General features: G+C 30.7%; 2 protein-coding genes across 2 annotated transcripts; one reads left to right on the top strand and one right to left on the bottom strand.

Moving 5' to 3' along the window:
* Positions 1 to 1,523: 1,523 nt before the first annotated feature.
* TRIADDRAFT_32798 (uncharacterized protein) lies at positions 1,524 to 4,346 on the top strand (the record flags this gene model as incomplete). The annotated part of the gene is made up of 6 exons (XM_002117617.1): positions 1,524 to 1,589; positions 2,045 to 2,233; positions 3,017 to 3,190; positions 3,294 to 3,437; positions 3,651 to 3,734; positions 4,203 to 4,346. The coding sequence occupies 6 exons, from the start codon at positions 1,524 to 1,526 to the stop codon at positions 4,344 to 4,346; spliced, it is 801 nt and encodes a 266-aa protein (XP_002117653.1).
* Positions 4,347 to 7,318: 2,972 nt separating this feature from the next.
* Positions 7,319 to 11,070, bottom strand: TRIADDRAFT_61667 (uncharacterized protein; the record flags this gene model as incomplete). The annotated part of the gene is made up of 7 exons (XM_002117593.1): positions 7,319 to 7,387; positions 7,996 to 8,079; positions 8,243 to 8,428; positions 8,562 to 8,666; positions 8,778 to 8,852; positions 9,663 to 9,851; positions 11,011 to 11,070. 7 exons carry the CDS (start codon positions 11,068 to 11,070, stop codon positions 7,319 to 7,321), a joined length of 768 nt encoding a protein of 255 aa, XP_002117629.1.
* Positions 11,071 to 17,077: the final 6,007 nt, after the last annotated feature.

Here is a 17,077-nt window from a genome sequence, read left to right as displayed (position 1 = left end):
CAACAGATCTTTTCAATTTATTTTATCCATTCCCTTCCATCATTCACTTGTTAGTAATAACCACTACTTCGAAAATAAATTTTCTGCAGATTAATAGTACTCTTCTCACTTTTGTCAGATTCATCCCCTTTTAGGACATACTCGGAAGTCTCATAAGTCCACAAATCTGTTCAATTTTATTTATTTTATCCTTTCTCTTCTATCATTCACTTGTTAGCAATGACCTTTTGTTAAAAATGTAAATTTGTCAAAACGACGAAAAGTAGAACTATTGCTGAAAACTATAACTCTCTCTTTAGACAAAACTTAACCCAAACTCTATTGAAAAACTAGTCAATTTATAGTCAATTTTCGTAAACATTCGTTATTAGTACTTACTTAATATTTTAGACTACAGTATACATTTATTTATAAAAGAACGTATAACATTATAGATAACGGTAGTTTCGATAAATACCAAATCATGCCATCTAACGAAATAAGATAAGCATTAGATAGTGAAAGTCACTTCGCGACGCTATAATAGCGAAAATAAAATTTCTGTAGATCAATAGTATACTTTTCATTGTCGCCCAATTATTCCACTTTGAAGATAGATGCCTCGTAGATCAACAAATCTGTTCCATTTTTCTATTTAATTCATTCCCTTCCATTGTTCACTTGTTAGCTGTAACTATTACAGCGAAAATAAAAATTTTAGTCGATTAATTAATTGGCGTTCAGTGGACATTCAATTAAGCATGAAGAGTTTTTATTCACATTCCAATAATATGATTTTAATCCATTATAAGTGTTAATTCAGTTAAAATTGAAATATGTATATATATATATATATATATATATAGGTACTAATCGATAATAATTGCAGCCAGCTGATCTATAAACTGTTAATTAGACCTACTTTAATACGTAGCGTGTCGTCATCGTCACGTGGCATCTGGTTACCATAGCAATTTTTTAGTCAATCTGACTACTCTAACCTAATTATAGCTACCCTTTCTTCATTTTATTCTGGCAATACTGCTATCCTTTTTGTCTATTTGGATATTAATTCTTACGTCAGTCTAATGACTAGTTTACTATTGATGAAAGTAGCAACGTCACTTACTTGTCTATAGCATGATTGATGCCTATCCTTTTTCTCGATAATAGCAAGCCCAATCAATCCAAAGTTGATCTATTTGATATGCCCAAGTTGCTGATAGAATTAAGCTGATATTTTGCGTTGCCTTCTAATATAAAATTCGATACACTGCTGTCTACATGTGTTTCATCAGGCTATCTAGCTAAGACAATTTTCTATAATATTTTCTTCCCTACTTTCCAAGTTTATCGATAGGCAGTCGACGATTTTGTTATTTACAATTCAACTTTTGTAGCCTAGTCGATAAAACGGGAAGGATAAAAGTCGTAACTAGTCCATAGAAACCCGAATTTTATTCTACTACGCTACTTAAATCAACATTAACACATTTATAGTAAGTTATTATTGTATCCTCCAATAACCTTCAACTGAATCAAGAATGCATCTTCGTTCTGGATACCAATGTATTCGTATCATATTTTGGTGTTTAAATTTGATATTTACGGTAATAAATAAACACATTTCATCTTTTAACATATGACTTTTTGTCATAGCATAAGTTTAGGCTAATATTATAGATATTTATAAACAATTTGCTTTACAAGCAGTATAAGAAAATGTCACATTTTAGTCTATATCAATTTAGCTGTAAACTTACTTTCACAAACTACTATCATTTCATAGCATTTTATTATCTTTTAATTAACATACTCTGTGATATTTCCTTTATTAGTAATGAAGAAGTACTATAAGTACCCGTACTATCTAGTTTTCAATACTAGTAGTAGAAAATACTTATGTAATCGTTCGAAGATATTGTATCGGATTAAAAAATATAGAAATTTGTGTTACTCTCTAAGGATTAACGCACATACAAAGTTTTATTCATTAACCTAATTTATCGCTTTTCTTTCGACTTTATCATATATAACACGATTTTACCTTTATCCACGTATACAGGCAATTGGTATTGCGATTATGGCAGTAGGAATTTATGCACTATTGCAGTATAACCAATTACCAGCCTTTAGCGATAGTACATTGAAAGGAGGAATTGCTATAGCAGTAGCTGCCGGTTGTCTAATCATTGTTATCGCTGGGCTTGGATGCTGTGGAGCTTGGGCAGGCAATACATGTGTACTGCTACTGGTAAGGCATTATATGAGTTAGTACAACTTTTTCAATAATACTGGACTAGCTTTGGTTATGACTTATCAATTTAACTTCCCATGTATCAGACATTTTATTATTATTTATTTACAAACTTTTAAAATGCTATTGTATCATATTACCCTACTATCATACTTTTAAATTCCTACTTACAATCGATATCTCCTGAAATTTATTACTATTCTGTTCTTCAATTGATATCCAACATTTACTACGGTGATTGCACAAATTAGCATCTGTAGATTAGCTAAGATAATTATTTGTCAATTCAAATTCTTCACTTATCAGCTATTTTTTATTTTTTATTTTACAAACTTTTGAATTACCAATACATCACATTACCTAACTATCATACTTATAAGTTCCTCTTTCTACTCGATATCACTTGAAATTTAATACTCTTCTGTTCTGAAATGTATATCCAACATTTATTGCGGTAATTATTCTAACTAACATCTGAAGTTATTTTAAACCGCAGTAAACTAAACATGATCATATAAACGATTGTAGAAACTACTAGAAATGATTTTAAATTTCAATACTAGGCTAATATACATTTGATCCTTGTTTGAAAGTATTGAGGATTTCTTGTTTATGAAAATCAAAATATGAATAGGGGTAGCAATCAATATAATATTGATCAAATATGAATCAACTACTAGTGAAGCTTAAATCCATATCTGAATCAGTCTTTGCAGTTCGAGATACTTACAAAGCGATATCTTAATAATTTTCTCGTCTTTAATTAAATCTTTAATCTAGTACACGATTATCCTTGCCATTATTACTGCCATCGAAATTACTGCTGGAATTATTGGTTATGTCTACCGTGACACTGTTCGAAACTATGCTACTCGATTTATAAGTCAAGTCATGAGTGATTATGGTAACGGCCACAACGCAACCATAACAACAGTCAATGAGGTTCAGCAAAAGGTAATTTGATTATTCTATATAGATTCTCTTTTATCCGAATCAGTTAATCTATAAACTGACATAGTTTTTTGATCAAATTCATTTTATTTTCTTGCATGGACAGTTTCACTGTTGTGGAGCAACTACTATTGCTTCTTGGTATAACAGTTCCTTCGCCAATGGAAAGCCGATTGTTCCAGATTCATGCTGTGTTAGTATGGCTAAAAATTGCGGCAAACAAGGCAATATTACTAATATCTATAATACAGTAAGTATCCCATAATAAATGCATATGCTTATATTGCAAGACTGAAATCTCGTCAATTTCTAGTACTTATTAAGTTTAACGAATCTTTTTTGATAGTCTTGATAGCTTTGTGATACTAAAATAGTTCTTTAGCCATGTTTAAGAGCAAACGGCTACTTCCAATCTTTGGTAACCTACTTAACGATATCCGACTGCTTTTCTTTAATTTTTCAGGGATGCCTGACAAAATTTATTGATTATAGCAAGCGAAATTTATTAGCAATAGGTGGTATTTCTTTGGCTGTAGCCCTTTTGCAGGTTAGCATTAAATTAGGGCTATTCTTCAGATATAAAATCTAGTTATTATGTATAGATATGTTGCAATCGAAACAGATTAGCTCCACATATAGCCTACTCCATGGCAATTGGTGATAAAAATATATAGTAACAATTAGTACGTATATTTACCTTACAATTAACGATTGGAACTTTCATAGCACCAATTTGTATCGGTGTAAATTTAATTTTCAGTGTTATTGAATAAATATTACATAATGGAAATATAGCGTAACCTGTACTTTAACAGTTCTGTTATATTTTGTTATGAATTATAGGCCAATAGATGAATAATCATCTCATTGGATAAATATTATAATTTATAAATAAATACGATGCTATTACAGCGATTACTGTATTAAGTCGATAAATTACCCTATTTAAGCATAAATACGTAAGCAAGATATTTGAAAATATATACGAGTATAATGTCACTTCATTTTATTGTAGATATTGGGAATTATATTTAGTTGTTGCCTATGTCGCGAGTTTCACCGACAATCTGCGTACACCAAAGTCAAGCTTTCGGTAAAGGGCGGTCAAGATGTTGAAGCTAAAATTAAAATTAAAAACCGTGGATGTCTCCCATGTTAAGTATTCATTTCAAGAATTGTAGAGCAATTTAATATCCATCTTCAAAGCAAGTTGTTGTTTCTGAACAACCGTGTATAAAGACATGTTCAATATTCTATTATTCTTTAAATACGATATCGTGCTATTAACGTATTCGTCTGTTTATTGATTTGTAAAAATAAGTCGGCCATACCAAGCTTACTGAGCAATTTGATAACTTAGTTACAGGAGTAGCAATTCAGTTTAACATAATATTTATGAAACTGTAGATTATTTCTGACTTCTTTCATAGTCTATGTGCAATTTTATTCTGGCTGAATTAAGGTAGATTTTCCGCCAAATCTAGCCCATAGATACATTGCTTTTATTACATCTTGAAAAGCTTTATATTAGTAGAAGAATAGATTCAAACACTTACATTCGACATTAGAACGTGTTCTAGCCATAATAAATTGATAGCTAACTTTCAGGTTTATTGCTTATAAACTATCCACATACAAATGTAATGCCTATCTGTTATCTGCACTCTCTTGAACAAATGAATCTAGTCATTACTAACGTACTATAACCAGTATCTGTTGCCTTATTCTATGGTGTGCTATCAGATTTTCTAGTGAGACAACTACAAGCAGTAAAATTGTGTAACCTATATTAGGCATATTTAATTTAGAAATATTTATTTAGATGCTACATGAATTATAAGAAGTTTACAGTACAGAAATGTTTTAAGAACTACAGATAATCGTAGTATATTATGACACAAAAGGAATCCAACACAGCTTTCAAATTTATGGAAACAATAATTTGTGTATCATTAACTAACTACCAACTTTGACTGATGCGACGCTTTGCTTTTAGCAAGGTCACGTTGCTCTATTCTTGGGTATAGATGTTTCTGTAGCTGTTTTTGAAAGTTTCTTATCGTTTATTTTATTCTGGATAAAGAATGCAATAATATTGTACAGCTATTAATTTACCCATATTCACTTAATAAGGATATAAACTATAGTAACTTATTCGCAACCCATTTCGTCAGTTCAATATGTAGATGAAGTGCTTAAATTATTCATATTTTGTCCTATTTACTAAAATAGCCAATACCTTTATTCATCATTCCATTTAAATATTACTTTGCATTCTTTTGTATTGGTATAACTTTAAATTGATGATTACTTGTTCATTTTTAACTATGTAAACTAATTTCATTTCTAAGTCTAAGCTTAAATTTTATCATGACAGTAATCTAAACAGTTTACAGAAAAAATATATGTAATAGCAATAGATCCTTGAGATTAAATGGCCTTTCATATGGTACCTATATTGCGGATTTTTGTGAGTTTCTATGATCTCGTAATGAAGACGATATTTAAGATACCAGACTAATCATGATTAATAACGTAAGATCATATTAGAACTCTCTTCGCCAGTTATAAGATATACATTTCTTCATAATATCATCATCTTATACGGTACCGGTATAAATTTAAATATCAATTAATCTTCTTATTGGATATCTGTTATATGTATCCAGTAATTTTGCAATTGCGGCTTTTAAAATGTAGATGCTGGATTTAAACGATCTTTTTTCCTGCAGATATTTTGAATATCTCTTCTTAATATAAAATTTTACACGAGTAATTACAGAAGATCATATTAGAACTCTCTTCCGTAGTTAGAAGAGACGCAGTTCTTTTTAACATCATCATCATATACGGTATAAATTTAAATATCCAGATATTCTGGATATCTTTCGAAAATATAAAATTTTACATTTCAGAGAACGTATCCAGAATATCCTCTACTTATCTCCCGGAAACTTTAAGATGTGCATTTGTCTAGTTTCTCTATTATAGACTTATCTACTACTGTTAACTGGACAGTTCCAATTGCAGCTGTACACTCTATATTCATTTATAGAATAACTTTTATTTCCTCAATCTGCCGATACCACCCGAATATTTGTAGTAGCGTGGATGTAGTTAATAACTTAAAGTAGAGACTATCATGGCTAATGATTTCTCTCGCTTAATCAAGATTACGATATCTTTACTGAAACAAGTTCAGTAAAACACAAATATAAAGATTCTTACAGCTATCGCCCGATATCGTTTTTAGAATAACTTGTATTTGCCCGATCGGCCAATAATATCTGAATATATGTAATAACATGCATATAGTAGACAACTTTATATAGAGTTATCATGATTACTTATGATTTTTCTAGCTTAATCAACATTATTCCTACATCTGCAATAGCATGTAAGACGATAACAACTTAAAGTAGGGCTATTATTAATTCAAACGAATCGAATAAATGCAATTTAGACTACAATCAGAGAGTAGTTAGGAGAAAACAGAATAGATTTATTTTACAGATAAATTATATGCACAAAGAATGTCAAAAATCTATGAAAACGACGTCTATTTTTATAGCGAACAGTAAAATTACTTAGCTCTACGCGTATAATCATTTATTTTTCATAAATTAAGAAAACAAAACAAAATAAGCAATTCCTACGTATTATAAAGGCAGCCTTAATTGAGCCTCCTTGTCAGTTTATTCCTCGTTACTAGTCTAAATTTAAGTAAGACGGCAGCATTTATGATTCTTAACTGATAGTACATGTTATCGATCAGAGAAAGATACAGGCACACAAAACTTTTTCACTTCTATGCATTACTTGTTACTAGCACCAGTCTAGTAACTGTGCTAATTAATTACTTGATAACATAGCTTAATTTAATCATGATGATAAGTGCAAAGATAGAATATTACTCTATCATCCTGATCGCGATATATAAAGTATGCAAACAATATAATCACTCAAGGCTGAAAAGCTAGTACATTGCTCTTCTTACATCACTCTTCTTTCTTCACATGTCGTATTAAGCAAGCAGCCATGACCATGCCTACCAGCTAAAATAAGAGTAATCACCTTAATAGGTAGCCGAACAATTTCATTTCAATGATCAATCATTTAGCTTTAAATCCGTTAAATCTCATAACCATACTCATAACCGAGAGTACTATAGAGCAACCTCGCTATTAGGAGGCCAACTATCTATAATGAAGAGTTGAATCATGTAACTTTATGTAATTATCATAATCACGGTTACAAACTAAAGTAAGAGCAGCTCTGTTAACAAATATTCGAGCTATCGTTAGCAGTTAGATTCTTGAGCTTTGTGTAGCTTAAGCATGCTCATAAACTAAAGTAAGAATAGCTCCGATATTTATATAATCTAGACGTCGTTAACAGTTGGATCCTTTAACTTTGTGTATGTAAATCACGCCTATCAGGCAGGCTTAAAAAAATTATATTGGTAAACTAAAGTAAGAGTAGCTTTGCTCATAGATAATCGAGCTATAATTAACAGTTGGATCCTCTAATTTTATGTCGGTGAATTAAGCCTATTAGGCAAGGTTTGATGTATTAGCAATTAGTCGAGCAACTACACACCAGAGCGATAGGCTAAACCTTTGAGCTGTATGCAAATATTATGATTATGCCCATAAAATCAGAAGTAAGCGTAACGATGCTCGTAGATAACCGAATAATTATCATTAGCAATTTCAGTCACTTAACTGTATATAACGAAACTAAAGGATCGATTTAGGATTAAAATAAGAAAAAATGGCAATCATAAACACATGCAATCTAAAATTAACCTGCAGGCAGCCAAATGTTGCTAAAATAGCGATTGCGATGGCTATATTATTAGAGATTAAATCGCGAATTTTGATATAGCACCCCTGTAATGTAAGATATCGAACAGATCAATAGAATAGAGTGATTAATTTACAATTTTTACTCTCGATCAATATTAATGTTTCATCTGATATGTTAAAAAAAGAGAATGCACGATTTATAGTTAAAAGAGGCCTCATGATTGCATTGTGGTACAGTAATTCTAACCTGTTGATAGATTGCTTCTGTGAATATGGTTTCATTATAATGATTAGCTGGATTAGTACCACAGTTTGGCATTTCCATTTTACAGCAAGAATCTGGAACGGGAGGACCATAATTCCCTACTGGCTTGCTGTTCGACCATTTCGAATTGGTCCAGTTAAAAGGCGAATCTATTCCACAGCATTGGAACTATTATAATAGCAGTGATAGAGAGAAATTAAAGATACAATCGGATTAACAAAATTGACCATAAATCAATTCGTAGATAGCAAAATTCTATCTCAAAGTTCTAGAACGGATAGATTTATCATTCCATATTTACCAGTGTTTGGATTTGATCGATTCCTGTTGTAATAGCATTTTTTTGAGGTTGTCCGTATGAATCTTTAACTTCCGTGCTAAATTTATTTCTGATGGTGCTTTCAACCTTTATTTTATAAAAAATAGTATTTCTAGCAATTAACGATAAAACAATCGCATGCAAATATCAGTGTATATTTTGTATATGCTTTGCAGCTAGAAAGAGAAAGATACTTACTGCAGTGCGATTAATACCAGCATAAATGGCTCCTGCTAATTCCACGATGAATATAGCAATCATACAGCTAAGATACTACGCATATAAGGAGTAAAAAAGGATATGGAACAATTATTTCGTGCAAAACTTTACTCTAGTAAGCTGTTAAATTAGTTAAACCCATGAATTATCCTCATCGAATCAGCTGAAGTTAGAATTAGAAATGACGATTATATCGGGATTGTAATCATCATTATTTCTCTTATTAAACATCGATCACTTTACTATTTCGAAGTTGTTTCAGTAATCAAAACACAAAATAATTAATCCATAACGTAAAAATAGAAGTCATATTTCATATGCTAACGAATAACATTTGCATTGTTTTCTCTCTTGGCTACACGATAGTAATTCTTGATATGAACGTTAAATACTTTCTAATTCATGAGCAAAATCCTTCTGTTAGATTAGTTTTATCCACAACGATATTGGACAAATACCGTAGAATCATGAATTCTGTAGGTAAATATGAACTGTTATTTTCTCTTGCGTACTTGTCTGTTTTCTCTATAGCTAGAAATAATATGCACCTTACTGAGAACTCGTTACTTTTTAGTACTATCTTATGCATTTATTTCACTACTAGTACATAATTTGTAATGCTAAGTAAAATAACATTAAAGCTTACAACCTCTATAGATTCGAAAATGAAATAGAAATCGCATTTTGATGACTATTTTAATAAACTTTACACGCTGTTTAATTCATCAAGGATGCAGTTTGGTAGTTTCAAAAATAAAATTATGCATCTAGATATCAACTGGTTCAATGCAAAAGGAAAACAGAAAACCGAGAAATGGAAAAATAGGAATCGATGTAGAAATATTACATGTTGGCTTAACTTACCGTGCCAAGTAAACATGTGCTCTTCCTTACTGCTCCTAAACATCCCAGTAGTGAAATTAAGAAGACCATTACGCCAATTGCGATCATGATATATGCTGCAGTATGCCATGATGTATCGACAACAATATCTAAACCATTTCCATTAGTCCGAATATAAATACCCAGCCCAAGTAAAGCTGCTCCAAGGACCTTACGATTATATCAAATCAAATAGTAATCTTCACATTAATGCTATCTTGTATTTATTTCACTCTTCTATGAAAGAATACAGGAATAGCTATTATCATAAAATATATCCATAAAGGCTATACTTCTAAAGATATCCAGCTGATATTCTACTGCAAACAAGCAAAGGTCTCGCCTTATTTCTCGTAAATTACGTTAATTGGTAATTTTCATGTCAACATTATTTTCCATTTATGTCATTTTTAGATGAAAGTAAACAGGATACTATAGGTAATGATTATTATCCTAAAATTTATCCATAAAGACCACATTAAGATATTCTACTGCAAACATGCAAAGATCTCACCGCATTTCTCTTAAATTACTTTAAATTGCTAAGCACCGTAGCTTAGTTTATCGTCTACCCACAGGCACAGAAATATTTTCAAGTAGAACTTATACCGGTACTTATTGTAAACTAATATCAGCCCATAATCAATTTTTTTTAGAATTAGATGGAAGCATAGCCGATTAAGCAGAAAAAGACGGTGAGAAAGTAGAAATTATTGCAAACGTATTGTCTACATCAGAAAAAACTAAGGGCATTAAACGCCTAAAACAAGTAGAAAATCTACGCTCTAACTTAATTATCCATTCCAAGATTAACCATATGTTCTCGATACTTAGCAGATAAAAATGAATAGGAGTTGCGATAAGAATATCTTTAGCTGGTATGTTTAAGTTTTAATCGATTTTAAACTGCCTTATCTTCTGTACAATCTATTCATTAATAGTAGTCAAATATTTAAAATCTTAATGGGTTAGCTTAGGAGCCTACTCTATTATGGATCTCAGATATAGGGTAATCAATCAAGATAGCGATCGTGATTAAATCTAAAATTGAATTCAAGATCATTTAATATCGCTAATTTTTACTCGGTTGTAGCTATGACCTATTCCATTAACCCGCTGCATTTTAGGACAATTTTGTAAGCTAATATTTCAGAAACTTCAAAATTTATTCATCTCCTTCCATTGCGACCAGAACAACTAGCCTACGTCTGATAGAAGGATCTGATTAACATACTTATTTCTAAGTTGAATAGTAGAAACACTACTACTGGGGAATAGAAATTTTAAATTTCAATCTATTATAACTTTTCGTAAAAGAAAAAATACCTACCATAAAGCCAAAGGTGATGATATAAAATGAAATCAGCATACATCTCTCTCCACAACCCATGTTTATTGACTTTCTGACCACTTTTCAAACTGCTATGGCAAAGTTATAAAATGGAAAAGATTAGAGCGTTCCTTTTAACATTGAATACGTGTAGAAATAGGATCGGCGTAAGAGTCACCGCAGAGGAATTGAATTTTGATAAGCTTTCTAGTGCGTCATATAACTTGTATAGTACTTTCTAACCGTTAATCATATGCATTAAAACATAATTTACTGTCATGCTGAGATGCTATTCTTACTGCTCTAATCTATTGGATGATCAAGAAATTAATTCAATGGAAAGTCCCACAATCAGATTAGGCTTAATCACCAATGAAGTTAGTGCTAGAAGAAAAAATAAGATTAATGTGAGGTGTAGTCCTGATATTTATTCATGGATAACTTGTATTTCTTCACTATTATGAATAAAATACATGATGTGAAGAATATGGGTAGCTTTTAGCCTGCTAGATGGTTATACCATATTACAATTTCAAAAGTATATTTAGCTCATAATCTAGCAATCGCGTAATGATTCCTATGCTCACATTTAGGTAAAGGATTTGATGACTGATGGTGCAAAAATGATGAAATACAGCTGACAAGGCCAACACTAACGAAAAAGGCATATTGTAAGCAAATTAGCCATTTAATACCTATATTGGTTTCTTTTATTCCTCATCAATTAATCAAGCTATTTTACAATTGTTTCAATTCATATTTATAGCATTTTTTCGTAGCTTTTAGATGATAAACCGCAAAGCAGTAAAATACTATAAGATAAAATTTCTTCAAGATCTATATTGTCAGATATATATATATATACATCCATAAGCAGCTGTTTTGGCCATTGGAGAAGGTTATATAGGTTAATACGGGCTAATCCAATTCCAGCATTTTTAGCTTTCTTTGCAGCTTAAAAAAAAGAAAGATTCATAAAGGTACCCTATAGCCTATGTATAGATTATGGATCCTATTCTTATTGAGTCCCTTAATAGGCTCATAAATTACTAGTAATGTACGAGTATGATAAATTGACCTAAAGTACCGGCGGTACCTTAGGCTACTTAATTATATGGTACAAATGTAGTATTATTAATCTTCAAATTACAATTTTTAGAATTAAAACGTACTCATGCCATAAACTCTATTTTTAACTTATTATAACTCTGAATATGAAATCAATTTTTCAGTATTTGCTCTATTTTATGAGCCTATTACTAGGAAAAATGTAATATACTCTAGTAGACTTAAGCTCATCATAAAATCATCTTCTTCAGATTTTTCAGTGTTTGATCTATTTTATAAGCCTATCGCTAAGAAAATGTAGTATAGTAGACCCAATCTCGCCACAAAGTCACATTCTCCACATTTTTTAGTGTTCGATCTATTTCATGAGCCTATCGCTAGGAAAAATGTAATACAGTAGACCCAATGTTATCATAAAGTCATATTTTTCACATTTTTAGCAGCTTAATATAAAAGGGAAATGATAAAATTGCTCCTGATCTGAAATACCATCTAAGATTACTGCAAATACGACTATAAGATTCAATTTTGCGCGACTCTTATAATTTCTACTATCCTAAAGGAAATTATCGCAATAAATAACGTAGATTCCACGTTACTATATATTAGTAAAATATTCCTCTTCGAATATCCTAGCGTATAGAATTTCATTTTTTGTATATTTTTATTGGTGCAATCTCTATTAATTCTACACTCGAAGAGTTACTGTTATTCATTTTGAATCATAATAGCGACGACATCGTAGAGCCATTACCTGTAGCATATAGAATACAAGCTAGCTACAACCTATTTTTATTGGCACTATCGTGCGAACTAAAGACATAGTTCGGCTACTTTACAGCTGCTCAAGGAGCAAGAGCAAACTGGGTACAAGTGAATACCAGTCATTTAGTCCAATAGCTACGATCTAGATATAGTGTTGCTAATTGAGACAATTTCCAAGTTTGATATTATATCAAAGTAACATTCCTCTTCGAATATTTAAGCCTGTATAGTTTCATTTCTTGTGCATTTGTAATCATGCAATCTCTTGCCATATTGAGTTTGTAAAATGCTTGTCATTCTAGTTCGAATAGCGAGGAGGATCTAATATTTTAAGTATAAGAACAAACATTGAAAAATATCATCTCTCCAGATGACGAATACTTTAAATAGTTGTACAGCATTTGAAATAATTTTTCAATTATTTCCACTTACACTCTCTCGATTCTCTCCAGCGTAAATTGCACCAACAATTTGCAAGATGAAAATAATGATAGCAACTGTCAAATACTAAAAAGTACAAAATAGAATAAGGACAATTCAGTCGCGATTATTTGATAGATCAAAGATTTCTTACGTAAGACGTATACTTTTGTAACAAGAAATTCAATTTGAACCTCGTAAAGAGTATAGATTCTAGTGTTATCAATATTTTAATAGCAAATTATATCACTAGAGAACAATTTAATCACCACTATTAGCCAATGAATATACTATTATCCATTTCTAGGATATCCATGATGGGCTATGATATGAATTGCAAATTAAAGTTAGCAACTACTTACAATACCAAGCATTTACTTGCTGGATTTCCTAGCTCCATAAAATCCGATCATAGAAATCAACAATATAAAGACACCTACAGCAATCATGACATATGCTGCTGTAAACCAAGAATCAATCAGCCATAACACTAATTATATTTCCATTGGGCCTGATTACAATTTCCATTAACAACGAATAGATACCCATTGCCTAATTCAATTATTCAACTCAATATTAGTAGAATAGAGTGATAAATTGATAGAGAACATTGGATAAATACCGATATCTATTTAGCGTTTATTTAGAAATTAACAGTGCCGCTACGATTAGGCCATGTAATATTTTGTGACCTTTAACCGATTACATTACAGATTACTGGCAAGTTGTCGATTTATTTGGCGTCGTATTAGCAGAATAGGGTGATAAAATAATAGATAAAATTGGATAAATGGCTATTTATAGTTATAAATTAACGGTGTTGCAATGATTAGGCAATGTAATATCGAAATCACATACTAATAATTCAACCATAACAAGTACCAGAATATAGTTAATTTTAATATTAGAAGTATAATACCGGGTATTCGACATAAAAATTCTCTATAAGGAATTAAACTATGGTTATAGCTATTATAAATTAGGGAGAACTACTCTCTTCCAATGATCAGGTAAATTGGTTATCGATTAGAATGAAATATTAACTCTGATCGACTTTTCAATCCAATTCTTAATTTACTTTGAATATAAAATCTTGAAAGATTCAGCGAATAATTATCATTCTGTCTCCGAATTTAAAGTCAAAATGTCAGAAATTACTACATTAGCGATCAGTTTAGACTAAATGGGAGTATTCTCCAATGATTGAGCTTTAAACAAGCAAACTATTTTTTAATTTAATCATTTTTATCTTTATACTGTGGTGATTTAGGAATCACGCAGCAAATAGCAAGAGTTAAGCGTCTAAATTAAAGTAGAAACATGCTTCAGATCTACTCCTTATTAAACAATTTTATTGGGCTCAGTTTTTTAGTACTGTATCATAAACAATATGGTAAAAAGCAATATTACAAGCATCCTGTTCTAGCTCAATTTAATAGCAGGATAAATATAATTAATCAAATTCTCGTAAAAAACTTTTCAAGTGCTACAATTGGCTCTGAAGTTCAATCATGTTGAAGATTTTACACTTTACATTTAGCAAAATGGAAATCAAGATCATAACTATGGATTTAATTGAAATTCATAAACGCCGCTGTGGTCAACTAATATCAATTAATTGGCCTTAATGTATCGGATTAAAGTACGTAAAAAAATAAGTTAATGGTAATCATTCAATTCTTTCTGTCGATGACTAATTAGCTTGCTTTTTTTTAATTTTGCCTGAATAGTCTTGGATAAAATGAATAACTAAACAAAAAAGAGGTATAGCCATACTTTATTTATTTCATATAACTCCATCCATAATAAAGTATCATAAGTAAATTAATTTTATCCCTATCACTCGATATAAATTGGCCAGGTGGTTCATATGATGATGTCAAATAGCTTAGCTGAAAAGTTAATTATAAGCGACACGCCTTTTTGAAGTAGTCATATGGATTGTGATATATAATAACTTGTGTATAAATTTAAATTTTGTTATACATTCATCATTATTCCTGAACTGTTGGATGATCTAATTCTTCAATGGACCTTGGACGAAAATAATCCAAAAATAATGATATTCATATATAGAAACGTATACTATATCTACATACAATATATACAGTAAGGAGCACTTTTATTCCCTGAACCCAATTGATCTATGTATGTGTTATGCACTATATACGGCAGGGCGTATAAGGCTACTTAAAATTACATCATAAATATCTACTAGGGAATACCCGTGCTTTTTAACTAGATTTGGAGTAAAATTGATGAAATGGATTGACTTTTATATTGCTGATGATATAACGGTCATTTCATCGAGAATGCAATAATACAGTATACATCAGCTCCAGTTATAACAATATAACTACATCATAGCTAGGTAGCAAATATTTGAGTGCAATTAAAAATGAAACAAGAGTTTCAAAGTTATTAACTTAACGCTTTCCTTTAGATTGATACAAAGTAAATCTTTAGAAGGTATAAAATACAATTTCACATTCTTTCAGGCAATAAATCAATTAGCGATTTATTTACTATGCAACAATTACCAATTACTGTAACCATAGGGTTTCATTTCGAAAAAAGTCTGGATCTAAATGGAAAGTATGACGAAGAACCCCTTCAACTATAAGATTAATATCTGAAAGAATAACATATAAACTAATCTTATACCATCTAAGTACTATCCAAAACTATAGTGTCAAAAGCTATAAAGAGATGATATTATCCTTAACCCACAATCTTCTTCATTACTTTCTATTCTATGTATTATCATTAAATCCTCATCACGGTTTCAAAGCATACATTAGAATCTTTTCGTAAATTAATGTCTGAAATAATAAATAGAAAAGGTATAGCTAAAAGACTCAATGAACTGCTTGTAAAGTAAATATCACATTTTACAATATTTTTAGTTATAATGTTAAAGGAGCTGTTATGAACATTTCTATAATACCATTTCATGAGCAATAGTCTTGAATAACATATGGTTTAAGTTTTCAAGGACTTTACAGTAGTTAGTATAATAATAGGATTACTATAATTAATTTGTACGGGAGCATTCGGATATTAGCCAGCTGTATTTAGTAATTAATTATATCATCTCAAAGTAGTTACATTATAGTTGATCTTGTCTAACGCGATCAAAATTAGAATAATCTACAGGATAAAAATTTATTACTGATTTGTTACATCGATACGAAATACTTGCTGTAGAGACATTGACAACACAAAATTATACGTGATTAGTAATCGATTTGTTTACATCCTCATAGGCGTAATTAAAGACGATATGTGTACTTAAAGTCAAAAAGTAAAGTAGAATTGCACAGCAATATAGCATCATCGGTGTATTCTCATTTACAGACATAGTCATCATTAACAGTGTATTTTATCCTCATAATATCTCACTGTATTAATGCTCGTTTAAAAATAAAGACGTATTTACAAATAAGATCTATCCATTTGCAATTTGTCCTCAGTATCACTTTAATCAACAGCTTGACAATCAAAACAACACTACGTAAGGTTAGCTAGTTCGCGAAGAGTTGAAATCTGAATTTTAAAATTATAGCTCAAAGCTATAATATTGATTACTGAAGTACTAAAGCATAACGGCAATGTTAATGATGATAATTGTGATCAATTTTGTTATACACTACCAAGCTACAGTAGACTTTTCAACATGGAGATGCAGGCATGCTAGCTCCAACCATTTTTTTAGGCAATAGCAACGATCGTACGCCTGTGTCATACTAATCAGCGTACAGTATATTGGAATTTCCTGCATGTTATTACAAAAATATTTTATGATCTTACCACA

The sequence above is a fragment of the Trichoplax adhaerens genome, genomic scaffold, assembly GCF_000150275.1.
Source record: "Trichoplax adhaerens TRIADscaffold_26 genomic scaffold, whole genome shotgun sequence".
In the NCBI taxonomy this organism is placed as follows: Eukaryota; Metazoa; Placozoa; class Uniplacotomia; order Trichoplacea; family Trichoplacidae; genus Trichoplax; species Trichoplax adhaerens.
Note: the sequence above shows the minus strand (reverse complement) of the source record. Positions and strands in the feature narration are given on the sequence as shown.